This window comes from Amblyomma maculatum, chromosome 10 (genome assembly GCF_055883805.1).
Source record: "Amblyomma maculatum isolate TAMU_Amacu chromosome 10, ASM5588380v1, whole genome shotgun sequence".
Classification (NCBI taxonomy): domain Eukaryota; kingdom Metazoa; phylum Arthropoda; class Arachnida; order Ixodida; family Ixodidae; genus Amblyomma; species Amblyomma maculatum.
Window position 1 is genome coordinate 57024745 of NC_139353.1, and position 27377 is coordinate 57052121.

General features: G+C 42.8%; 1 protein-coding gene across 2 annotated transcripts; it reads left to right on the plus strand.

Annotated features, from left to right (window-relative positions):
* The first annotated feature begins 4902 nt into the window (after positions 1 to 4902).
* LOC146176558 (putative maleylacetoacetate isomerase 2) lies at positions 4903 to 26580 on the plus strand. 2 transcript variants are annotated; one of them, XM_084582830.1, is made up of 6 exons: positions 4903 to 5041; positions 5136 to 5187; positions 6966 to 7033; positions 8437 to 8517; positions 14724 to 14850; positions 26259 to 26580. In XM_084582830.1, the coding sequence occupies exons 4-6, from the start codon at positions 8467 to 8469 to the stop codon at positions 26519 to 26521; spliced, it is 441 nt and encodes a 146-aa protein (XP_084438956.1). In that variant the 5' UTR covers positions 4903 to 5041; positions 5136 to 5187; positions 6966 to 7033; positions 8437 to 8466; the 3' UTR covers positions 26522 to 26580. The 2 variants fall into 2 exon arrangements, with proteins under 2 accessions (XP_084438956.1, XP_084438957.1); XM_084582831.1 differs by lacking the exons at positions 4903 to 5041; positions 5136 to 5187; positions 6966 to 7033; positions 8437 to 8517 and adding exons at positions 9828 to 9903; positions 12200 to 12256.
* The last annotated feature ends 797 nt before the right edge of the window (positions 26581 to 27377 follow it).

The following is a 27377-nucleotide window of genomic DNA, read 5'->3' on the forward strand; positions in this document are numbered from 1 at the left end:
TGACTGCTCATTGGAGGGTCAAATTCTAAACTTAAAGCTCAGCTACTTTAGTCATCTTATGAAAAGAGAGGAGTCGCTGGAGAAAGATTTGATGTTGGGAAAGGTTGAGGGTCGCCGGAGAAGGGGTAGGCAGCGAACGCGATGGTTAGATGGCATCCTCGAGGCACTGTAGATTAAGTTATGTGATGTTAGGAAGATAGTGAGAGACCGGAAAGCGTGGCGTGACATGGTCCATAGGGTCACGAAGAGTCGGACACGACTGAACGACTGAACTGATCATATCCAAAAATGCACGAATGTTGGTTGCAGCACACGATCTTGCTATTGTACGGGCAACAAGCTTAATTTTGTTTACGTAGGCTGCATGACGCCTACCACAGCACGAGCAGCGAATATTCGAGGAACAAGTATAGTTGAAATGGCTCTGAAACCTTTCAACACGTTTGTGATGGTTTAATAATGCTCTGGTAGGTTTAATTGCATTCAATCGCTTTCGAGCGTGATAACACCCGCCGCAAAAAGTAACGTGCGCAAGAATCGGGTGATTCTGGCAATAACTATCGTGTTCACCAAGACGAAGAGGAAAATTTTTGCGTATACAATCATGCGGAACACATTCCGTCGTAGTTAAGCTCCACAAAAATTGATTGGCTTATATAGATTCGTAAAATATGTGCTTTCGGCTAGCAGAAAACGCGCGAAATTCGCTCAGGTGCCCAAAGATACTGTTGTTTCTCTTCGTTTATATGTCAACAGTAGTATTAGTTAAGCTTTATAATGTTTGAAGACCTGCGGTGTCTGCTAAAACTTCGAAACATTCAACAGAACGCGTTTCGACTACAGCCTTGTCCTTGCTCGCGCAAGCAGACGCGCCGTGCGAGCTGACGGCGCCGCTGACAACAGCGCCGCCGCACGGCAATCACGCGGAAGGGACCAGCTTTTCCTGTCCGGTTTTCACACCTCCCCTTCTAGACACCCTAGCTGTGGTTGGTCTTCTTTCACTTTCACCCCCCCCCCCCCCCCTCTCACTGACATCATGGTAGCAGGCCCAAAAGGATCAACCACGACTTCGTGATGGTCAGCCATCCGCATTGACTGGAGGAGCTTGTGTGTAAGAAATTCGTGGGGTTGTGCAACCGAACAGCGAGAGATAATATAGTTTTTGGTGTGCAAAATTATTAGTTATTGTGCACTGTGAGACTGTGTTTACATACCAAGGACTAGAGGCCTTGCCCTTGGCCTCTGGTAGCTCCATAGCCCCAGTCCCTCCCCCCCCAAATATCAGGGGATGCTTCCCTGCGAGTTTATGCAGATCTGGCAGGAGCATCTCCAGTGAAGACATTGGGTGGGACAGGGGGGGGGGGGGGGGGGGTATATCTTGGCTAAAAAAAAAGGGATTGCATAGTGTGTATGTGGTGTATAATCTCGGTGAGGTCCAATGTTATGTCATGTGTTTCAAATGTCTGAGAGCGGTGTAAGAGGGTGGATGCTCGCGGGGAAAGGGTAGTCCCAGTCAAAAAAAGTCAATGGGTCCAATTGGAAATTTCCCAATTGAAATGAATGGGTCAAAAACCAATTGTGTTTTCGCCACCCATTGGGCCTGACCATTTGACATGAATTGGTGCTCCCAATTGAAAATAATAGGTCACCCATGAAGACCAAATGGTTCATCAATTGAACTCAAATGGCATACCCATTGAGCCCAAATGGTTTGAACTCACATAGCTGAAAAAAAAAAAATGGAAATGCAATTTCAATGTTTTGTGTCCAGAAGTTATAGGGGAGCCGACTTCTATACAAGTGGAATGAAATTACAATTTTTTACAGAAATCATATATGAGACAAGCAAGCATTACACACATGGAACTAATACAGATTCAATGTATATATCCACAGGTTGCAGACTTATATACTCCATTCTTTGAACAGTGCTGCTGGGACCAGTGACACATTTTTGTTATTCAGAGTTAACTTATTTAATTATGCCTGCACTTAGAGTGAACATGATATAATCAATAAGATTAAGCGGCATATACTTTTTATAAGAACTTAAATTTTTCACTGTTGTCTTTTAATAGAGGTATGTATATCTGTGCACATCTCAGTCAAGGATATCACTGACTTGACTTTCCCAATTGGGAATGTTTGCTTAGGACCAATTAGAACCAATGGGAAGCCCAATTCGTTTCAAATGGACGTCCCAATTGGGAGCGAAGGCATCCCAATTGGGATTGAAGTAACCCATTGGGCTTCCCAATGGGTTTATTCAATCCCAATTGGGACCCCCAAATGGTTTCTTCATTCCCAATTGGGAGTCATGAAACCAACTGGGCGTCCCAATTGGGAGTGAGGAAACCAACCGGGCTTCCCAATTGGGAGTGGAGAAACCATTTGGGTTGGACAGTACCCATTGGACAAACCATTTGGGATTGGCAGAACCAATTCAATCTGACTGGTCTTCCCAATTGGACCCATTGATTTTTTTTGACTGGGGTGTCCCGAGGGTGCGGTAAGCTGCCTCTCCTCCTCGATCCTAGCACCCTCAAGCGTCATACACTGCACTCTACACAATAATAATAAATTGGTTTACAGGAAAGGAAAGTGCAGTATATGTTACTTTTTTTCGGTGGACGCCTGAACTGTGCCAGGGAAAAAACTGATTGATTTATAGGAAGGGAAAGGCGCGGTAACTGTCTCACTTTTATTCTGTGGACACCTCAACCGCGCCGTAATGGAAGGGAGGAAGGCGGGAGTGAAAGTGGAAAGAGGAGTCGTAGTGGAGGGCTACGGAGTAATTTGGACCACCTGGGGACGCCTCTCCATGCAGGGAAGGAAGATGGGATTGAAAGTAGAAAGAGCGAAAGAGAAGCCGTGGTGGAGGGCTATGGAGTAACTTCGATCACTTGGGGATCTTTAACGTGCACTGAAATCGCATAGCACGCGGACACCTCTTAGTTTCGCCTCCATCGAAATGCAGCCTCGGCAGTTGGGTTCGAAGCCGGGTACTCCGGCACAGTAGTAGTATGTCTGAAATGTTAGACATCTAAACCTAAATATGGCAAAATGGAGGCGTCCATTTGCTGTGCGATGTAAGTCGACGTTAAAGATCCTCAGGCGGTTGAAATTACTCCGCAGCCCTCCACTGCGGCACCTATCTCTTTCGATTTCACTCCGAATTTTCTCTCCTTCCTTATGGCTCGGTTCAGGTGTTCACAGCCCCGCCGGGGTGGTGGACGCCCGACTGTGCCGGAGTCACAGACGACGTGTCAGTTGCGCCTTTCTCTTTCTCAATAATAATTGGTTCACGGGAAGGGAAAGACGCAGTATGTCTTACTTGCGCTGTGGACACCTGGACCGCGCCGTAAGGGAGGAAGGTGGGAGTGAAAGTTTAGAGAGAGAAAGGGGAGTCGTAGTGGAGGGTTACGGTCTAATTTCGACCACCTGATTTATTTATAGGAAGAAAAAAGGCGCGGTAACTGTCTCACTTGTTTTCTGTGGACACCTCAACCGCACCGTAAGGGAAGGGAGGAAGGTGGGAGTGAAAGTGGAAAGAGAAAGAGGAGCCGTAGTGGAGGGCGACGGAGTAATTTCGACCACCTGGGGATCTTTAACGTGCGCTTACATCGCACAGCACACGGACGCCTCTTCGTTTCGCCTCCATCGAAACGCAGCCGCCGAGATCGGGTTCGAACCCGGGTACTCCGGCACAGTAATCGGGCGTCTTACCACTGCACCACCCCGGTGGGGTCGACCACCTGCGTTTCAATTTTCACGCAGGTTCATAGAGAAAAGGGGTTATTTTGTCGGCATAATTCAGGGAGCTCGATGCGGCCGCAGAGCTGAGCAGACTGAAAAAAAAAAAGAAGAATACTGCAGCAAAAGCTGCGGCAAATGTGACAAGGACCGGAGAAATAGGAATAGGTTGCGGGCCGCCACTGCAATCGGCCAATAATAATAATAATTGGTTCACAGGAAGGGAAAGGTGCAGTACCTTTCACACTTGTGGACACCTGAACCGCGCCGTAAGCGAAGAGAGGAAGGTGGGAGTTAAAGTGGAAAGAGAGAAAGAGGAGCCTTAGTGGAGGGCTGCGGAGTAATTTCGACCACGTGCGCTGACATCGCACAGCACACGGACGCCGCCTCCATCGAAACGCAGCCGCCGAGGATCGGGATCGAACCCGGGTACTCCGGCACAGTGGTCGGGCGTCTTACCACTGACCACCCCGGCGGGGCAATCGGCAAATGCAACAGGTTTTTGTCAACATTGGAGGGCTGGGAGGCGGTCCTGACCTCTAGGAACAGCGCCTCGTCGAAATTGAGAGAGGACAGTTGATTTTGCCATCTTCTCGGGCTAGGGAGGTGATAGCCTTCACCTTGTCTAAATCGATCGTTTTGGCTGTCAATAAACGTTCTCATTATCGTCGTACACGCGCTTCTCGACACAGATGCAGCCAATGTTACCGAAGATGGCGCGCGTTTTACAAACCGAGTGGTGTTCGTGGCTGCGATTGTTCGCGCTTTACTGGTCGAGATTGCCATTGTCCCGATAAATATATGCTTGAACAGCGCTTCCTTCATTGGTGATACGTGAGCATTTAATTAGTTAATTAGTGCATACACTCTGAGCCGGCAGTTATTCAACGCACCCGCACACACACAAGCTACATGAGTCGATCCGCATGCATTTCCGTGGTGTTCGCATCAACTGCCAGAATTTAAAAACATGTAATACGAAAAACAGGACAATGTGTTTGTGTTGTTCGTTTTTCGCTTTGTACTGTTTTTGCATTACCTAATGTCTCCGCACCTTGCTTGAATTTAGCGCGTCGATTTTGCCGCAGGAACTGACCGCCCGCTTCAAAGAGAAAAGCCACATCATCATCATCATCATAAAAAACAAATGCAAAGCGAGTGGGAACAAGCCAACAGTTCTCTTTAGTCTGTGGACATTGACGTTGGGCACGGTGGCTGTGTGTGGGGCCGATCAGAACTTTCTCTTTCTGCGAAAACAGTTGCGTTTTTAAATTTCAGCATTTCGAAGGTAAGTCGGTAAGTTACGAACTTGGACCTGTCGATACTTTGGTCATGTTGCAGTAGCCATGTGATCGACGATTGGTGACGGACTTTATTCGCAGCCGGTTCTCTTGTCCAACTTCCTCAGCCCCTGTGCCTGGCGTGTTCGCATAGGTGAGCGTTTTTGCGTTGGTTGGGGCAGTGGCGAGCATTAAAAACGGCTGCCGCATTGGCCTCGAAAGTCTTTGCGTTGCTAAGCCGCGTATTTAGTACAGCGTTTGGGTGGGTGAAAATATGTGGTTAACGAAACGAACATGAAACGAAACTTGTGCCGCGCAGATCGAGGCGGGGCTTGCATTAGGCGCCAAAGTTAAATCATCAATGCGCAATGTGCATTCATATATAAGAAATCTGTTTTATTAATTTATTCAATTCTGCCAGACGTCTTTGGTGGCCAAGGCAAGAGCGGTACAGGCATATACATCGTTGAAAGCTGGGATGATGTAACAGGTAGAAAGACGTAATTGCAGAACCAGCAATAATGGGTTGTGCGACCGTTTTGGTAGAAAAGTGACTGTCGCAAAAGGAACGAAAACTGGTAAACAAGGCTTTGTTCGGCACTGAGGCACGACGATTTTACCGTTATTGGGTTTGTTTTGTGTCGGGCGTGATGTGGTTTTACTGCATGTAATCGTGAAAGTTCAATTTTTGTTTGATTATGTAGATGCTATGCAACATTTTTAAGCGACGGAACTTTCGGCGTTATTCAAGCATCTGGAGGTCTGCTCGAATGACTAAATTGGTGATGGAAACATATGTATGCCTTCTATTGCGGTGAAAATAAATCGCAGTGCTCTCTTTTCAATGGGCCTTCGATACAGTTATGTCTACTTGTGTGTGCGGGTCCCAAACGACATTCGTGTACTCACTTTCGATCCACATTGAGCTCGATCTGCATTCAACTCAGTGCAGATCCAGTTCAATATGAGGATCGAAAGTGTTTGATCGAGTGAGAGGTTTGTACAATGCTTGAGACGGTTTCTTAACAGCCAAAGCCTATTGGATGGCCTTGAAACAGCTGTGTCCAACAGGCGAATTCCAAGTTAGGGTACTGTTTAAAATTATCCCTAGGTATTTATATTCAGTTACGGGGTTAATAGCTAAATCATTAATTTTGTATGCGTATTCAAAACAGCATTTCTCGCGTGTTATTGTCAATTTAGAACACTTTGAGCTATTTAAAGACATCCGACAGGTAGTCGCTCAGTATGCAGTGGTCTTCAGCCTTTTGAATAGGCAAATATACTACACAGTTGTCTGCGAAGTGGTAGTGCACTGGGGAATTAAAGGTCAAGCCATTTAAATAAATAAAAAATAGCACTAGAGGCAGCATGGAGCCGTGGGGAATTCCCGAAAGTACTGGAGCTAGCAGAGGATCGCAACCGCGAATCTGGACGTATCTGTGCCGTCCAGATAGATAGGATTCAAGCCATTAAATAAGGCGCTGATTTTGCAGTAGAAGTCTGAGTTCTAACATCAGTTTACAATGCAAAATGCAGTCAAAGGCCTTTACAAAGTCTAGGAATATGACATCTCTTTGTCCACCCTCATCCAGAAAAGCAAACTTCTTGGTTATATGAATTAGTTGCGTTGCTATTGAAACTTAATGCTGAAATCCATGTTAAAAAGAAGTTGCTGCTCTCTAAAAAGGAACGCTCATGCTTGAAAATGTTCTGAGACTTTACTGGAAGTACGTAGAGGTGAAACGGGCCTATTGTTCAATACACATAATTTCTCCCCTGATTTGTGAATAGGTACCTATTTTGCAACCTTCCAGTCTGCTGGAACTTCTGTATTTAAAAGGCTTTTATTATAAGTGACCACAAGCCTGTGGAGTGTGTTAGCGCATGTAGTTCTAATTAACAGTGGTTCTCTCCCCATTGTTTTTGCAGTTTTGGAGGTCAAGAAGATTTCATATGAGTACCGGGCAGTGGACTTGAAGCCTAAGGATGGCGAGCAGGTATGCATGTGCTTCTTCATGCATCTTCACCAACACATGTTCAGGAAGAAATGAGCAAGTTATATAAGCAACTGCAAAAGTAGTTAATTATGTCGCAACTGCTCTTAACCGTTCATCACATTTGACTAAGCTGTACTACCTTTTATATGTGTTCCCGTGCAATATGCACATGTGAATTAATATTGGTAATTGCTAAACTATGCATATCAGGTATAGAATAATCTATTTGGAGAATGATAGTTCCAGTGAATGGTGTGCATGCAGTGCCACACAATATGAATTTTAGTGTACTAACGTAGAGTGCGTTGGGTGCATGATAATTGAGACACTTATTTCTTGTGTGGCCTTCTACCAGCTGCTGCGGCATCATTATCTGCACCTCAGTTGTTATCTTAGTTCTTAGGGCACTCCTACAAGGTTATTGCAAAGAGCAATGGCCCAAAATAGAATGTGGGCCTGTTAGTCTTGGCATGCACTTAGCAAGAATAGTTGTGAAGATCTTAGTTTGTCGACCGCATTTGCTTAGAGAGCGCATGTTAGATATTTTCATGATTGTGCAACTGCATTAGTAAGATATACCAGACTGGAAAACACCACAAGGAATGCAAACAAGTGTGGTGAGGACTGTAGCAAACTGTATGTCTAGCAGGGAAGTTGGGGCATGGTTCACTTCAATATGGGCTTATCAAGTTGACGACTGGTAATGTTGCAAAATCAAAACATGGAACCACATATCTGACAAGCGGGGAGGTAACTCATTTGAAGTGACCAATGATTATGTGTATTTAAGCAAGCATGGAAATATATCCAGCGACGTTGTAGGAATACAAGTTGAGAATATAAAATACTAAAATGCATTTAGTGTTCGAACGCCGTGGTGGTAATTCAGTCGCTTCAAAAGCTGGTGTGTAATATAAAGGGGTACTTGCATATTTTCTGTCAACCGATATTAACATCAAAAGGTTGGTTAGTGAGCCCACACTACAATAAATTTGGTGCTGAGCACTTATATCTTGTAAAATTATATTGCCTGCCGTACACACTATCGTATGTATACACTGGCAGGCAAGCTATAGTGTTCTATGCTCATGTTGAATGTTGTACAAATGAATCTGCTATTGCATTCAAGGGAAATTATTTTGCTTTTTCAGTGGCGTTTAAAGGGAGCATTTGATTGCTGCATTGTAATTTTTATCATCCATCCCTTATCCTCCACCCACAAAGCTGGTTTAATGGGTTATTTACAATGGCAGCCTTTGGAGTCTTTAAAAGCAGCCTCCAATAAAGGCTGATGCAGTCATATGTAAATTTGTATCACCTTTCGTGATATCTTGGCTGCAGGCTTGGGAACTGTGAGTTATTGAGCGAAATATATATTATTCACACCCACTTGAATTTTTCAGCAAACCGACGAGTTCAAGGCGCTCAACCCTATGGGCCAGGTTCCTGTCTTGCTTGTCGATGGAAAGCCCATCAGCCAGTCGGTATGTGCCGCTCCTGTTGTGTGACATTTAATTTTTTATTTCCTTTCATTGCAGTTGCAGTATTTCAGAATTGTTTTCCTCGCTAGCTGGTACTTCATTCTACCATAAATGAGATGTTGAAACTACTGCATTGTGGCAGAAAATCGGTAGCCTTCGATTTTCAGCACCCAGATTAGAGAGCAAAAGTAAAGCACTGAACCAAACGTGCCATTCAGCACTACCCTTTTCTTACTCTTGGAGGTGCTTGTGGTATGTAACTTTTCTCTTCCTGGCCCAGTGTAAGTGAATCACAAGTTAAGATCACCTGTTTGGGCATCTCTTGCTTCAGTTAGTGACTCAATGCTGTTAATTAGAGCAGAACAGTGAAAAGTTATGCACTGGCTTCTAATTCTGCAACAAACAGCAATGCACTATGGGCTTTCCAAGCAGCCATTTTATTTATATTGCCTTCCATGCCACATATCAGCATAATTCTCTGTAGTGATAGGGGAGCTCGCAGCATGAACAGGTGTGCCTCTTTTGATGTAGCGTCACCTTAGAAGGCCATGATGGATTTTTCTTTTTTTTTTTTCAACTGTGTGCTCTGCTTTAGCAAAACAAAACTTTAAAAACAATGGCTCATCTGTTGAATTGACGTAGATGACTGTTAAAAACAGGCTACATGCGCCGATGGTTCAGTGGAGCACTCTAGGATGCGCTCTTTTTCCTGTTGTGAGAGAGAATAACTTGAGCTCATCTAGCAGTGTTAGACTGTCTTGTGATCCAGTACTTCTAGTGTGCTATTTTTGGAGGTCGCATTTGCCAATTTTGCCAATATTTGTTTGTCGAGTCCTTGCAGGTGGTGGTTTACAGGAAGTTAGAACCCACATCTGCTGATGTCACTGATGTTTATCCGGTTCTTGGTATCTGGCATTTGGTAGTTGAAGCCAGTATAGTTAGGGCTAAAATTAAACTAAACTAAATCACTTTGTAGCTGTGTATGGCTTCCAAACTTACTCCACAGATCTTTGAAGCCTGCTTAAACTTGAAAGTATAGTCTAGAAACTAATCCCCGAATAAACAGAAGTTTTAGTTCACCTAATTTGCATCTAGCATAGATATTCTAAGTAGTTTTTTTTTTTCAAGTACACATACAGGTGAGGTTTATGTCTGGAGTTAGTGTCGGCTACTCCGCTGCACAAATTTAAGATTGAGCATTTCAGTGCTGTCGACTTAGTTGTAATGCATGTAATGATTTTATGTTTTTATTAACAGTTAAGAATGCTCATATATTCAATTCGAATAAATGCTATGACGTTTTATTCTTGCAGTGCCAGATAACCTCCCTGACATTGTAGTCACACATTGTACTAAACATGCTTGCTCACACAAGCATGTCTCCAAGTGGTAAGTGTTTGGTTACTTTGAAAGAGTGCCTTAGAATGACCACACAGGTTTTCTTACTATTGTCACAGCCATGTCCTCATTCGAAAGAGAAGCAAAAAAACATTACGAGGGACTTTAGTGACTAAAGTAGTGAAAGGAGAAAGCCTGAGTGCCACATTCTGCTAAGTTACTAGCATGAATGAATGAATGAATGAATTAATAATTAATTAACCAGTTAGTAATTAAGAATGTAATTATTTAGTTACTAAATCAGTCCATTATTTATTATTAGTTAATAATGAATTCCTGAATTAGTCACCAATTATTAATATATAAGGCACACATTCGCGCAAACTGTTGTGGTGCTTGGTGATTGGTCGAGACTGCTGTAACATCATCCCGCCTCTGCCAATAAGAGCGCCTCAAAAGCGGGACACATTTTGTCCACGACAGCATGAGCCATTAAAAGGCTTTTGCCTTAAAAAAAAAAAAGATGCGGCATGATGGTATGTGCTGCTGACTGAACATCAAGAAAGTGTTTCAGTGCATGAGGGGCAACAAGACATGACAGTGAGCATTTGGAAAGGAAAAGCTGAGAGCTGGAGCTAAGGTAAAGTGGGCTGTACTCACCCGAGCTATCTGGAAGGCTAGCAACTCTGGGGGTCTCTTTCTATGCAAGCCTGAATAAAATCAGTTGCTCTTGCTCATATGTATATACAGTAGAACCTCGTTGATACGTTTCCGGTCCATATGCTCAAAATGGCGGACAGTAAAGTATCTCCAGTAGAGTTACACGATTTTGAACCGGTTAATATGTTCCCGGATAACATGATTTCCCAGTTACTACGTTCAAAATTTTGACATATTGCGGTCATATAATGCGTTTTGCGATCAACCGGACATGTGCTAACGAGCACTCACGACATGAAACACTGACCAGTGGCGATCACCCGTCACAGTTGCTTTCCTGCAGTACCTAGGTGCGAAGGGCCGAAGCATAAAAGGAAGCCAACAAGCCAGCATACGAGGAGCCCATTCCCATAGAGACATGACTTCATGAGGAGAAGCACGGCGGCTTTGTTTTCGGTGCCTTATGGGCATAAGCGTAAAGCAACGGATAACTTTTTGCTTGCATACGAGTGGGCCAAGGCCGGGGTATGCACGCATGAGCAAAAATGCTGCGACTGTAAGCCACCGTGATGGCTTCCCCACATGTAACCGGCGTAAGGGGGCAAAGCATCCGGAAACGCCCAATGAATCGACCCCTGCTCGCCATTGCCTTCCACAAACTGGATTTGTTACTAAATCTCTTCCCCATTGAGGACAATGCATCGGGCTGAATTCTACGAGACCTTAAAAAAAGAGCAGTGCATACTTTGTCTATAAATTCTACTCTACACTTTTATGCAGCGAAAGTCTCAATTCTGAATGATTTTGTACCTCATTCAGCAGTTGCATTTTTAAAAATTAGGCGAATCACATTTTTTCCTAGATAATGCGTTTTTTCTCCAATTTAAAAAAACAATGCATAAACGAGGTTTTGCTGTAATGGGTGCGGCTTCTTCACAAGCGCTGTTGTGGCCTATTTTCAGCTATTTATTATCCTTTTATAGCCTGTTTATCAGATGTTATGCACCATTCGATGTTTCTCTTTTATTAGGTAATGAGCCTTTTGTCTCATTTGCCAACGATGTGAGATTTTTAATAATAAAGAACTGTTAAAAAGTGTATTAAGTTTTTTTTCCGTTGCCAGGCTGGCTTGGTGAAACGGCGTTATAGTTTAGGTAATAGGGTGCTGTAGACAAGTCCAGTGGAAGGGAAGTCCTAGGAGTGTTGCTTACGGCAAGGCTCGCTCTGTAGGTTATGCCTAAATGCTATACTGTATATGCTTTCTACCCTGGCTTATTGCACTGCACTTATGATTTTGCCATATTTACTTGCCATAGTTTTAGTCTAGTTATTTACAGTGAGTTTTTGGTCTTGCATAATCCTTTCTAATAGGAAGTTAGGAAGTGTTTCACATGATGGCATGGTGTTCTGCCTAGTATTTCAAGAGTAATCGGAATTCAGCAGATACTGTTTTGGAACTCTTTGGCTTAAGGTACCTTTGCTCCGAAACACTCTAGTAACTTTTGAAATCAAACTATTTTTGATGTTATCAGTATTAAATGCATTTAAAATGCTGTTGGTAATTCAGACTCTGACTAATTCAGTCAAATTTGTTATCCTCATTTAAATTTGAATTACATGTTTATGCCTCAATAATATGTAAAAATGTACTCTCTTTGAGTAAGTGCATTTACACTGTTCCTTGTAGGAACCAGGAGACGTCTCAGGTTGATATGAAACCATAATGATGATGGCTGAGTGGAAGGTAACGTGACACTATCCATAAAGAAGAGCAGGAGTAGGCAGGGTCTCGCATATTCCGCCTTTTTCTGCACCAACCTGCTTGCTGTTTGGATATTGAGTGATATCCACTTATGTGTGCCAGAGCACAGTATGTGGACATCGATGACAAGGTGAAGTTGGCCTTTATCGATAGATCGTCGCATCTAAGGGAAGAAAAAATGCCGGTATTCCCACTACTACCCATTTTTACAAGCAAAATGTGGTCGCTTTAAGGCGGTTCTTGTGCATACACTGTTTTTTCTGAGGCAAGGTTACACTGCGGTTCACTTTGCATCTTTGATAGCAGAGTCCTTTTAAGTCCTAATGTCTTGAATCTCCTAGTAGGGAAATGTTTAAAAACTAACCTTCTCAGCAATGAGTGCATCTTTTGGTGCAACTCAGTTATCACTATGGTCACTGAGCAAACAGGAGAAGGAAAAGATTTGCTTGTTATGACATGCATACGAAAGGAGGCCAGCAGTCACTGAAAGTGAGGAAATTGCGGGGAAATATTTCTACCTTTATCGCTTGTTTAATTTCTGGCATGGTGATTACTAGCGTAATAATTTTGTGGCATGTAGTTGTTTTTGTTCTACTTTCTAGTCAATTCTATCTTCTACCCCTTATGTAATATGCCTAACGAAAAGGGGCCTTTAAGGTAATAAAACTGAACTGAGCTGAACTACCTTTCAACCAAGGAATGATGACAGTGTTCATCTCCTATTGTTTGGCGTTACAAATTAAATAACAAATAAATTTATAGAAACATTTCCCTCTGCTTTCCATAGTCAGAGAGAGCCATGCCAGCACATAGTTTTTACTGACTGGAATTGGATGGAATTGTTCTTTCAAAGAGTTGCATATTGATTGATGGACACACACACATCCCCTCTGTATGTACACACAAGGTGGGTGTGCATGGATAAATTGCAGTGCAGTTTATTGGTGAAAGATTCAAGCTGAGTTTCACATGAATTCGATTTGTGGAAATCATGTTGTGCCATTATAAAGATTGAGTGTGATAAAAAAAATTCTATCAATTCTTTAAAGATTATATGCTCTAGTAACAGCATATATTAGTTAGAGAGATGGGGCGATAATTATTGGCAATGTTTCTATTTCCCGTCTTATGAAGAAATCTTCCAGAGGCTCAGTTATTGTGTAGGCAAGGTACATTTGTCAAGAGATTGCTGAAAAATCTTCGGTAACATGACGGAACTATATATAGAAGTATTTTTCAAAAATTCGCATTGATGGAATCAAAAGCAGAAGATGCATGATAATCAAGGTTTTTGGTAAGTTTAGCAACACTAGCTACATCTACAAAAATTGGGACCATCATCGAAACCTGTTTCAGAGGAAGGGTTAACTACACGCTAGAATTTATGGTCATTAGTGTTCAGCATGGTTGGCAGAATATTGGCAAAGAAATGAGACTTAGTGCTCTTTAAGGAGTTATACACTCACAAGAAGCCAGTGTATATGTTTTCCAACGTGAGTTAGTGGTGATGCTTTAGCTGCACGATAAAGGATTCCTTTTTCAGTTAGAAAGGAGCCTGGTATGAGCTTTGTACTATAGGGCATTTGAGCTAGAAGGGATGGTGCGGTTTGGAACGTATCAATCAGTTAAGTCTTTTACTTTGGCCGCAAAATATACCAGTTTGCCTGAACAGTACGGTTGTGGAATTTGATTTTAAAAAATGTCTAGAGGTACAAATAATACTATATCAATGGTTTCAAAGTTGGCGTTTTGTAGTTAATAACTTTTATTGTTTTGTCAAATTGTCATATGTTAGTGACTACTCCGACGACATCAAACGAAGAGACTAGCATGGTGATGAAATGGTCTTTATTGGGCTGACATGTTCTCGCAAAAGAACTAATCAACTGAGTGGTGGTGACTGCAGCAAGTGTGCTTAGTGGCCATCGAACTACAAATATCTGCTGCACTTGGCAGCACTCGAGAAAACTTAAAGTCTGCAAAGAAACATCTAGATAAACTGGCCAAAGGCAACTACAACAACAAATTGGAACAATGTGGAAGCAGTCGCGTTTGGCTGCAATCATTTGTGATTTTTTTTCCGCGCATCTTATGCTACAAGGACAGTGACAAAGTCTAGTCACATTTTGGCTATGCTGAGCGTAGGCGAAGAAAGAGCAAAAAAAAAAATCTTGGCATTATACTTAAATTTTAGCACACCAAATTGTAAGGCCATTTGCCAGTGTTTATCGGCTGCAGCAAATAACTATATTACAATGGCTCGCAGCAATATGCTCCTACATGTCCTTATATTTTGAGCTGCCGCTGTCAACTGGAACTTCTCGTAAGCTGAACAACTTCAAAGTGTCCACATTGTGGCTTGGCTGATATTGATAGTAGCAGCGGGTTTCGCAGCACCCTGAGATAATTTTCAGCTCGGAATCAACTTATCGCGGGCTTTTCTTTGCAGTGCCGGGAGGTTGTGGAACTGCTTGTGTCCGGAATCGAGCCATTGCAAAGCATGGATCTTATGCCACACCTTGGCAAGGTCACATTGAAGAAATGGGCTCGCCGTAGCATCACTCGTGGCTTCACAGGTAAGGCGAGAATATACATGTCAAGAAACAACCATGTTTAGAATTGGGGCTGGTCTTATTGTGAGTTGCCCCAACTGTTTTTTTTTAAAGGTCCAAACATGAAAACAGGTTTGGACCTCACTTGATGTGAATGGGCGTTAGGGTAATTGGCAGCAGAGTTTGGTTGCATGCACACTTTATGTTGTGTCACTGATGTGCACGCTTTGTTGCCTTGGACATCTTTTATTAGTCGGGGTTCGCAGATTGGCTTATCCCAAGCATACATGCAATTTTGCTATACGCAGTCATTATTACAGTAAGACCGCACTGTAGTAAACTCGGATATAGTAAAGTGAATCTGAAGTCCCAGTTCATCTTTTTTCCCTTATAGTAAAGTCGTGTTGATAAAAATTTGTTATGGTATAGTGCGCCTGGCCTCGCCGATATACAAAACCATGAAATGATGTCGCCGCATGCGCGTTACCTTGGATTGTCGGAGAATTTTTCTAAAGAACCCAATGAGCATATTTCTAATTGGCTTTACCACAAGACATTCCTGCTCTGAGAAGACAACTTTACGTAGGCCTTCGAGCTATGAGGGAAAGCATGCAGCATGTATGAAAATAAATAAAGAATGTAAAGTTGGCTACGAATGTGGAAAAAAGGCAGCACGGCCCGTTTAGAAGTTAAGAGTACAAGTGAAGCAAGTAGGGTAGGGAAGATAAAGCCGAACATTTGCAGCACTGTGCAGCGCGACGCACGAGGCAACAGTGGAAAGAATTGGAGGCGTGGCTTTTTGCTGCACTTGAGTGTCGTGTGCATTCTCACGTGCAGCCTTTTAAAAAGCAGAAACAGCGGAAGATGATGCCATATTCATGCATGCCATTTAATTCCCAGACAGCATTTTCGGAGCCATGTCATCATCAACAACTGATATTGTAAAGACCCTGATATAGTAAAGGTAATTTTTTGCCGGTACCAGTGAATTTACTACAAAGGGGTTCTGTTGTAACTACATTTGGCGCATTCTTTGAGAGGCCAAAATCTTTGCACGTTAGGACAGAGGGTGCATTGAGGCCAAAAAAAAAGTGCGGTTTGTCATCACCTTTTGAAAGCACCTAGGGTTCCTTAAGGATGAAAAGATGGAGAACCAGTGCATTTAATTTATTTTATTTATGTATTTATGGTATTTATGTATTTAGGCATTTAGTTATTTTTGAGAAAAAAAAAACATTTGGGGTCTTGCTGCCATTAGAAACTGGGGCTCTGCTTCTGCGCTGTTTTGTACGTCTGCCTGTTTGTTGCAATGAGTCTGGCTAATTGCCTCCATGAAATTCTTACAAGGGCAGCATTCTATTGCATTAAGCCACGTGTGTGCTGTGGATTGCTGGGTTTAAGATTGGCTCGATGTATATGCTTGGGAAAGTACTGTAGCCGATTTCATTTCTGCCATGGATGTCCTTGTTGTCGCATTTGACTTATGGAGCAGTTGCTTGCATTTATTTGCATGTTTCATATATTTTTACATGCTTATTTTCTTAGTGGCGCTTTTCTGACTGCAGGAATGCATAAATAAAATGATAAGGCTGTTCTTTTTGTAAACAGTTGTGTCTTTTTGTGTATATTGACAACTAATGCTCACTTGTTTCAGTAGTCTAAGTGCAAATGCTCAAGCATAGATATTGATCTTAGTGCCTTCTCTGGGGAGTCTTATGGCAGATTGCCGACGCATAATCTATGCTACGATATGATGGCATACTTAGCGGTGCAAGATGTAGAAGCAGTGTCAGTAGCCATCATTTTAAGCTGGTTTGGTCAAGCATTTCTCCTTATCTCACCACATAAAACCAACCACCGGGCTGTGGAGTGTTTGTGCCCATAACAGGAAGATCAGTTGGTTTCCGTCATGAACAGGGTTCGAACCCAGTACCTTCGTGCGTGTTAGTGGATACTTTGCCATTAAGTCACTGCTGTGGTCAAATAAGCAATTTTTTATGCTTTTCGAAAAGCCATATTGTGCAGCTGATAATTTCAGCCCATTTCGCATTGTCTGAAGGACTTAGTATGGATGCCAGATGTAAGTTGAGTGGATGGAGAAACCATGCATTGAGGTCTGGAAGGAGCAGCAGCAGCAGCTAAGTTTATTTGCTGTGCTGCCGTGCTGTCTGTAGTATGTATTACAGGCTGCCCCGTGTCTTGCAAGGTGTCCAATGCCTTTTACAGGAATGCATATCTGAAAGGGCATAGCATGTTCGATCACACCTAGTCACTGGCCAGAAGCCTGCATCTGAGGTGCCTAGTGCTTTGGTCACCATAGGGTTGGAATACAGTGAAAGCTTGCTAATTTGAATTTTCGGATAATTTGAACTACACTGCTTGGTCCAGCAAAGTTCCAGAGAGGTCTGTGTACAAGAAAGCCCGGTAATTCGAACACGAGATCGTTCCGCTACAGATAATTTGAACTGCATGGCACCGCTTCTGGGTGTCCTGGCGCCCAGCACATGGCCAAAGAAACGCCCCGCGATAGGGTGGCATAGTTAGGAGGCTGCGCGTGTCCTAAACGGGGACAAACAAAATCGCGTAAAACCATGGGAGGGTAGGTAAAGTTTAACCCGTGGCCGGCACGGCAGCCAGCTGCACTGGAGTAGGGCTGTGGCGGGCGGGGTGGCGGCTACTTGCTGTCTGTTCTGCGTAACCTCCGAGACTTGCAACTTAGTGCTCGTTAACTCTGCCCTCGTTAATTTGTAATTGCGGGCACAAGTGTGACGAAGCACAAACGGCCTCAACTCACACTACCTTAATAGGTCGACTACGTTTCAGTTTAGCTGCACCGTCCGTGTCAGCGGCACTCATTGGCCGCGCATCAGCCAGCTAACCGATTGCAATTGTACGGCATTTCGGATGGTAGGTTTCTTACGCGCTTTCATCACGGTTCTTCTGCTTCTTATACACAATGCAGGCTGCTTGTGAAGCGGCTTTCCCGCTACCACGTTGTACCGTAAAGGATGAGTGCTGGCGAGGAGTCAAGGTTAAAGCTTTAGTGAAGGTCACTGGCACTCTGCTAAGTTTACCCCCTTCCCCAATCGCTGCGCGGCATCTTGGTGCGCTGCTACCAAGAAATGAGCTGTGGGTTGTGATGGCCACGGCGAGAAGCGGAGGGATGCGCCAATGACTAACCCTTTTTTTTCTCAAATTCTTGGCAGCAAAAGTGGGGGTTGAGTTCATTATGCATTTGAGCTCATTATGCGAATGAATACAGTAATGCAAATAGCTCTTGTCACGTTTTTTGAGGCCTTTCGATAATTCTAACATTGGATAATTAGAACTTTTTCCAGTCTCGTTAAAGTTATAATTAACGAGCTTTTACTGTAATATGGCTTTCAGTGAGCAAGCATCACTAGCAAACACTGCTTGCTTATGAGATGTAAAAGAAAGCAGTGGGTTATTCGGACAGCATACCTGCTGTGGTTCAACTTCATTTTGCAAGGCAATGTCAGGTTCATTTTTGTTTAGGGCTGAAATGCAGTTTATCGCGTTACCCAGCAATAATTAGTCGGAGACCTCGGCTTACAGCAGATGGAAGTGCAAGGAAGGATTAGTAGATATAAGAGAAACCAATGCTTATTTACTCTCTCCTAGAATACTCGAGAGCAGGAGGAAGGCAATAAGATTGCAGTGTTGGATACATCAACCAGTAGAAGGTCCAGGCTGTCAGCGTTTGGTTAGGGTGTCTAGCACATTGCTTTACTATGGCTGTGCCATGAGAAATTGATAATGTCTGACAGCATGCCTAGGCATTGAGTGCAAAGTCTACACTTTGTGCCTATGGAAGTGCCCTAATTCCATAGTATCGCCAGTATCCTACCAGGCAACATTATACAGGTGCATGGGATTGCTTGCCCAAGGTCTCTCTTAACTCATGGGTTCGCATTAAATTTTTTTGATCGGGTAGGAGTGCTAAATAAAGCTTCTTTTTTACCACAAGGCCATGGTCGATGTGCTGACGGCATAGCTGGGCTCTGTACTTACCTTCATAACGGCCTTATCGGAGTTTTTTGAGGAGCTATCTTGAAAAGGAAGGGGCACGGAGCTTTTATGCACTAATACAGGCTTTTAGTTTGCCTGCGCACAAGGAAAATAAATGGATGTCTAAGGGCTTATTCACAAAACCTAGCATTTATAAAAGAAAGTGCAAAAACATGCACATGCTTTCATAGAGGGAAAGAACATAGAGACCTAACAAAGGTGTGCCCTATGGTTAAGAAAATGAAAAAATAGTGTCACGCTGCCTCGGCTTGCAAACTGAGGCTCCCTTTCAACCCTTGTTGAGTGCTCTTTCATTGCTTTTTGTTGTCACTGACATGCTGTAGAAGCAGCCATGAAGCTTCACTGAGACATCCTGGATGTACAAGCAGGTAACTAGAAAGAAGACGAAAGCTACTGGCTGCTAGCATTACTGAGGCCAGCGAAAACATCAGGTAATGCAGTCCAGCCACGTGATAGCACCACAAGAATGAGTAGGGAAGTGGCATTGCTCCCCCTCTGTGAAAAATGCAGGCATGAGTGAGTGGCTAACAGGCATGGTAAGGCTTCATACAGGAAACATGCGCAACTTCTGACCTCAGCTACTCAGAGGAGTGAACATGTTCTTGGGGATCAACATCATAGTTTACGTGCTGAGTTGGTGGAGCACTTCAGATGGTCCAAAGTATGAGTGAAGTAGATTTTCAGAGCACCTTCTCATAATGATTGTGCTCAATATCTAAACTGGTTTTCTGCGCTCGTAACTCGCATCTCTGTGGCGAAGGTTATATCGGTGAGCATCATTTTTTTGCTGGTGCCTGGTACACAGCTGAGCAAGTTGGCAAGCGGCCTCGGTGTGATGTACGGATTGGTCAGCACTTATGACTGCGGACTTAACACAGGTCGAACATTTTCGTGGCTTTGCTACTGTGGACTAAGTGAAAGGGAGTAAAATGTTCTTGCAGCATGTGAAGGTGACATCAGGGAATATCACGTCGCAATTCCAATGGTCCTCATTAACATACATTTAAATCGTGACAGCGATTGGGTTGGGTTGGGTTGGGTTTTTTGGCACATAGGCTACTATGGCCATCATGCGCCAAACACTAGGTTGCTGAGCTTCTTTATGAGTGAAAATGAAAAGTTTAGAAAATTACAGCTGATTTAGAATCCCTAACTCTTTAAGAAAACTAAAAACAGATGAAATTTCAACAAGCGGGTTGTCTCCTAATAGTAAACAGGGGTGGAATGGGATGCGTTCATTATAGAATGGAGTAAAATATTTTTTCCTTAACTGTTCAAGTTCTGTGCACGAGATCAAAATGTGGTTCACGGTGAGCTCACCTCCACATTCTTTGCATAATGGTTTTTGCTCTTTTCTCAGTAAGAAATTGTGTGTCAAGTGTGTATGTCCGATTCGAAGACGGCACAAAATCACCTCACTGAAGCGTTTGTTCTGTGTACATGATTTCCATTCTCCTACTATGGGTTTTACTGTGTGTAGTTTATTTTGCTCTTCGTTATTCCATTTTTTCTGCCATTTATCTATCAGGCTTCTTTTTACTAACTTAATACAATCCTTGTAGGGAATTGGTATTTTCTTTATTTTCTTAGTTCGAGCTTGTGCAGCACATGAGTCGGCTACTTCGTTACCATCTATCCCAACATGGCTAGAAACCCAGCAAAAGATTATGGTTTGGCCTTGCGTTGTGATTTTTTCTATGCCGTGAATGATGTTCCCTACTATAGGCTCGACTGCATTTTTGGAATGTAATGCCGTAAGCACACTTAAAGAATCGGTATAGATTATGCTCTTTTCACAGTTCTGTTGCATAATTTTATTTACAGCTACATAGACAGCATAACATTCTGCAGTAAATATTGAGGCACTGTTAGGTAGCCTTACAACTTTTTCTCTGTTGCCTTGCACGACAGCACATCCAACATAATTTGCTGTTTTTGATCCATCTGTGAAAAATTCTGTGAAGTTCATATATTTCTCTCGTAGTGCTAAGTATTCCTGTAATATGTGTTCGTGTGCTGTTTGATTTTGTCGGAAGGCTGTCAGTGTGAGGTCACATGTAGAGGGAAGGCTGTACCAGGGCGGAAATGGATACTGTCTCTGGGCTACAGTTGGAAGTGCATCCAGTATTCCTAAATCTTGGCATATTTCTTCAAAGCGGAGTAGTAAAGGCCTGATAGCATGGGGTTTGTTTATGAACAGTGTTCTGGAAGGGCACTTTGTAACTAAGGGGAAACAGAAATGTTTTGGTAAAGATCTTATCCTGAGTATGTATTCACATGTAAGCATGCTCCTCCTGTCGGCAAGGGGTGGTTCATTTGTTTCTATATAGATGCTTTTAATGGAGGATGTTCTGTATGCACCACTAGAAAGACGTAAGCCGAGGTTATGTATTGGGTCTAATCGCTTTAGATATGATGACCTCGCGGAGCCATACACAATACAACCGTAATCTAAACTGGAGCGTACAAGATAGCGGTAAATGTGCAAAAGGCATGTTCGATCGGATCCCCAGTGCTTCTTAGAGAGCTTTGAGTATGTTGAGGGACTTAGAAGCTTTCTTCTTAAGGTTAGTTATGTGAGGCAGGAATGTTAATTTTTTATCAAAAGTTATACCTAAAAATTTGTGTTTATTTTTTACTGGCAGTTCAGCTTCATTTAGGTATAAAGTTGGATCTGTCTGTAGGCCTCTCTTCAGTGAAAAAAGAACAGCTACTGTTTTTTGAGGGGAGAATTTAAACCCATTCCTGTCTGCCCATGTAGCTAACTTATTCAATGTTATCTGTATTTTCCTCTCACAGGATGATATGTTGGATGATGTACAGGCAATTTGCAAATCATCAACGTAGAGTGAATACATAACAGACTCTGGGATTGCTTTACTTATACTATTCATTTTTACAACAAACAATGTAGTACTTAAAATACATCCCTGTGGTACGCCATTCTCCTGGATAAATGTTTTTGACATAGTTGTGCCTAGACGAACATTAAATGAGCGGTTAGAGAGGAAATCACGCAAGATGTTTAGCATTCTCCCATGGATGCCCAAGTCTGCAAGGTCACGCAATATTCCGAACCTCCATGTTGTGTCGTATTCCTTTTCAAGATCGAAGAAGGCCGCTAGACAGTGCTGTCTGTGTATGAATGCTTCTCTGATGGTATTTTCCAGACGGACAAGATGGTCAGTTGTACAACATGCCTTCTTAAAACCACACTGATGAATATCGAGAAGCTCTTGGGATTCTAGGATAAACATTAATCTAATATTAAGGATACTCTCAAATGATTTTGCCAGACAGCTAGTTAATGATATTGGCCTATAACTGCTGGCCGAAGTTGGTGGTTTGCCATGCTTCAAAAATGGTACAACAAGAGCTTTTTTCCACACCTCCGGTATCTGTCCTACTACCCATATCTTGTTGAAAAACTTTAGAAGGGCTTCTACAGATGGCTCAGAGAGGTGGGACAACATTTCATAATGTATCTCGTCGGGGCCTGGGGCAGTCTTTTTGCCAGTAGATAGAACTCTATGAATTTCTTGTATTGTGATTAAACTGTTAATCAGTTCGTTGCTGCCACCGCTAGTTGGGAGTTTCTGTTTTTCAGCTGTGATTTTATATCTTAAGAATGATTCTGTGTAGTGGTTAGAGCTAGACACTCTGCAGAAATGCTCACCGAGTATATCTGCCTGCTCCTGCAAGCTAGTTTGCACACCTGGAGGGGTTAGGAGAGGGACTGTGTAGGGGGAGTAGGTACCATCTAGTTTGCGAACTTGTTCCCATACCTTTTTGGATGTGATGGAACTGTTTATAGATGAAGCATAGTTTTTCCAAGATGTTTTCTCTGCGCTGCGACGAATATATCTTGCTTTTGCTCTTGCTTTCTTAAAGTTCATTAGGTTCTCGTGCGTTGGGTACCTGCGAAAGACACCCCAGGCTTTATTTTGTTGTTTTTTTTGCTTCCTTACATTCCTGTGTGTACCACAGTTTATGATTTGGTTGTATTTTGCCCGAGGACTGCGGGATAGCAAGGTGAGCAGCAGCAAGGATACGGGTCGTGAAAAGCTAATTTAATTCATCTACACTGAGGCTGTCTGAAAAAATGTTTTCTAGATTGGCTTCTGATTTGAACAATGACCAGTCGGCTAGGTGGAGCTTCCAGCGACGTGGTTTAGAAGGGATGATTGATGGAGAAGATAAAAGCTCAATAACAACAGGTAGATGATCACTTCCATACGGGTTGTCTATCACGTCCCATTTAAAATAATTAAAAATTGATGGCGAGCAGAGGGATAGATCTAAACAGCTCATTTTTCCAGACCTTGGTGAGCAGTATGTTTGCTTTCCGGTGTTCAGCAAACATATGTTGTTACATAATATAAAATCTTCTAATATGCGGCCTCTAGTATCTGTTAATTCACTGCCCAAAAAAGATGAATGGGCATTAAAATCACCAACTACCAGATAAGGCTCTGGCAGCTGGTCTAAAAGCTCCTCTAAGTCATGGAGGTTTACCGGTGAATGAGGTTGAAGATATAGCAGCATATCGTTATCGTTTTAAAAAGCAAAGTGGTAACAGCTACGGCTTCGTATTTAGTTTTGAGCTTGATTTGTCTGGTTGCAACACCACTCTGGATAACAATAGCGACACCTCCTGATAATCTACCAGACTGCTCCCGGTCACACCGAAAGACTTTATAATTTTTTAGAATGTTTTTATATTCAGGTCCTAGGTTTGTTTTTTGTAAACAGATGACGAATGGAGAGAACGTGTTTAAGAGATCTTTTATATCACTATAGTCATTAATTAGACCTCGACTGTCTTGTCCAACTGTTCGGTGAGCCCATTTGTTTTTGGGTGGCAATCGATCACTTTCTTGTGGTTTGTGCCACTCAGTCACATGACCTCCTGTGTAAGTACCGATGTAAAAACTGTTCCCATGGTAAATATCACAACCATGGATGCATTGTATCCGACTGTATGACTCGCTGTTTATATTGTCTCAAAGTTTTATTGCTGAAATTCACTGGTAAGTACTCCAAAAAAGTTTATATGCCTTTCTCTGCGTATTGGGAAAATGCTCAAACAGTCATCACTTTTCTCTACTCCAGTTTTCCGACTAGAAGATCACCTTATGCAGCAGTTTTCTTCATGATTCTTTTATATTTGTTTTGCTTCACTCCTACAACCATGCTGCAGGTCAAGGCATTCTTTGGTTCTTAAATTTGTTGTAATATCCCTATCTCAAATGTTTTTCTTAGTCTAGACATGTCTATGGCAACTTTATCGCCAAAATTCGAAACTGAAAATTTCTGTCTTGTGGGAAGAAACCTAAGATGGGTCTTGGCGTGTTGCATGCTGTACAAATACAAGGCAAGTTTACTGTATATTACTGATCGCAAGCCGCCACCCTAAACTTCAAAATCTCTTTAGTAGAAGAAAGTTTGATCTTGAATATAGGTGGACACTAAACTGTGCTGTGGCTATAGCTCGCCAAACATCTTTTCGGAAGACCTAGTCATTCAAAGACATTCATTCATGCACAAAACGCCTCTTAGGACTCGTCGTTGTTGCTCTCAACAAGGATGCAGTCATGGTCATCTGGGGCACTGTTGCTGCTGGCCTTTGGAAACAGTGATGAGATTCTGCACATAAAAAATGCCCCAGAGACCATGCCGGTTGACAGTCTGTACCAAGCATTGTTGACAGAAAAAAGTGTTTCGCAAATGGGCTCTGTTACTGTTCATATGCTCTGGGCAACTTTTGCCATATAGTCGTATGTTTTCTCAGGCTCAGGTTGTTCCGACTCTTAAAATTTGTTGCCTCTTTCTTAAACACTTTCGAGTCCATGTGTGGGATGCACATCTCCCCTATGACGGCTTGTGCCTTCGCTTTAATGTCACTCTAGCTCACATTCAGGCTCTTGGTCGTGAACCCAACCTCGAACCGCATCTTCAGCTGCAGGGTATTGTCGGGACTTCGGTCCATGAAAAGAATGGAGCACAGCAACGAATGCAAAGATCTTGCTTTTTTGCTTTCTCTGATTCGCCGCATACTTTTTCGACTGGCCAAACTTCCGCTGTTCCGCGATGCTGTTTTCCGATTCTGCGTAGAGGATCATTAGCTGCTTGAAAGCCAAGCTGTATCCTTGCTACGACATCTGTTGAACGCACTATCCTATACCAGAGAAGTAAAATGCAGAAGTGGCAACTAAGCATGAATAAATGTGCAAAGACTTTTCTGAGAACATGCGACTGTTCACGTGCTTTAAGTCTGAATTGGATTTGAGGCATTTGCCAGTTGTTGTGGAATGCGCATGGTTCTACAGTGCTTCTCTGTCATATGAAAACAAAAATTTGGGGCATATCTTTAGATCTTTTTCCGTTTTTTAAGCAGTCCGCTTTTGTGCCTTGTCTGAGAGCTATTGCAGAATTATGAGGGATTGTGCTGGATATTACCCGCAGCTTGGCTGAAGCTACTTTTGACATCACATATAAGTCGAATTTACAACTCCCCGCATAGGTTGACTTCGAGCAAAAAGTCGACGGTCAAAATTCGGAAGGTTAGTTTCTTTAAAAAAAGATCAACTTATAATCGGTAGTATGTGCTGACTGACTTTGAGCCATGTTTTCTCACCTTTGAAACCTTTTCGCAAGAAATGAAGGAAGAAATGTAGCTTAGGAAAGAATTTTCTTCATGTATTGCGATGCAATTTTATGCAAGTAGTCCATATTGTCACATACTCTGTGACCAGGGCGCAAGACATAAAAGTGTAGAACTGTAAGCCAGTGCGTTTAGCCCAGTTTTTAATAAGTTGAAATAATTTTGTAAGAACAGAAAAAAAGCTTTTTTTTTTTTTGGCTGAAAGCCACGTCCCCCTTAATGCCCCACATACTGTATTGTACTGTACTTAACCATACCAACAGTTTTTGTATTGTTTTTTCAGTATTATTCAAATACCATATGTTTGTTAATCCCAAAGTTTGGAAAGTGCTATTCTAAAGGAAAAAGAAACTGTCAGCCTATATACTAGTGAATAAGGGAGCTGCGAACACTTTTGGGACTTGTCAATTGAAAGGCAGTGTGCTGTTACTAATCTCTTCTGTTTCGTGTGCATTACTATTTTGACTTTCGTTTTCTTTGGTGTTTTTTTCAGCAGGACATTCAGAAACTCAGAGGTAGTTTAGCTCTCTTTTTCATTATAGAAAACTGGGCAAGAGAGGATGGCATAGTATCTAATGAACTGTTTATGGTGTGTGCACTTGGATTTTCTGGGCTATCTTAAGGACAAGTGTAAGAGTGAAGGATTGATACTGACTTCAGAGCTTCTGCATTTGCTTTCCCTTCACACCCCTTTCTTCCTGTTACTCTGAATTTGCAGCCCTGGAAGCTATTCTCGCTGAGACAGCAGGAAAGTACTGCTTTGGAGATGAAGTGACCCTTGCGGATGCCTGCCTTGTTCCGCAAGTTTGCAATGTGTACCACTTTTGTCTTGACGTGACTCCCTTCCCGGTGATACAGAGGATCTACGAGACACTCCAACAGCATCCGCTGGTCAAAAAGGCCGATCGATCATGCCAGCCAGACACCCCACCTACAGGGATTCCCAACATCGCTGACTTGTTCAAGGGTCTAGTGACCTAGTAGCTTTGAAAGCTGATAAATGTGCAACCTTATTAAAACATTTATATTTTGGTGGTTTACATTTTGGAGCTTCCATTGATCTTTTGTAGATTGGGGATACACTATCATTAGGAAAGCGAATTTTAAAATTTTGGTGGCTTATAAACTTCGCTGCCATGCATTCACATATAGCAGCGATTCTCAGCTATGCATGTGTCTGGGACCCCTTTGTGGACAACTGGGAATTCGGATTAAGTCGAGGCTAAATTGGCCGCTACTAAATGTGCACTAGATAAGCCGGTGCACCATGGCCTGGAGAGGAAGTGGGGAAGAGATGATGTGTTGGGGCCGCATGCATGCTGCTAGAAGGGATTCGACTCCTCTCCACACTGTGCCGCTTGCTTGTCGGACATTTAAGACGCTTTGCATTACAGCCCTATCCAGCAGTGCAGCCAGAGCTCGAGTTTCACTGATGCTGGCATCAACAAATGCTGGAGACGCTCTTGCTCTCTTTGTCCCTCTTTCATGCTTTATATTTCTGCACTCCTCTTGCATTTCTTTCGCCTTTAGAAACTAACGTGGTCCTTGAACTTTAATGCTTTTAACCCTGCAAAACGGTGCCTCGCTAGGCCAGACCTATCGCGCGATGATTCTTTTTATGCGTGCATGTGCACGCATGTGTGTGTGTGTGTGTAGGCGCATGGGTTTTGCAGACCCTGAAGATCACTTTGCGAACCCCCCGGGGTCTACAGACCCCTTTTTCTGAAATACTAGCGTATGGTAATAATTGAGTGTGCCAAACAGAATGGAGAGGCAGTGAGAACATCTTTACATTTGTAGTCACCATCATCATCGTCAGCTGGATTATACCAACTGT

Excerpts from the sequence above, each read along its gene's own strand:
- LOC146176558 (XM_084582830.1), top strand. The coding sequence starts at position 8,467 with ATGGGCCAGGTTCCTGTCTTGCTTGTCGATGGAAAGCCCATCAGCCAG. Across the intron at positions 8,518-14,723 it reads GAAAGCCCATCAGCCAGTCG|TGCCGGGAGGTTGTGGAACT; the intron begins GTATGTGCCGCT and ends TTTTCTTTGCAG. Across the intron at positions 14,851-26,258 it reads CATCACTCGTGGCTTCACAG|CCCTGGAAGCTATTCTCGCT; the intron begins GTAAGGCGAGAA and ends CTGAATTTGCAG.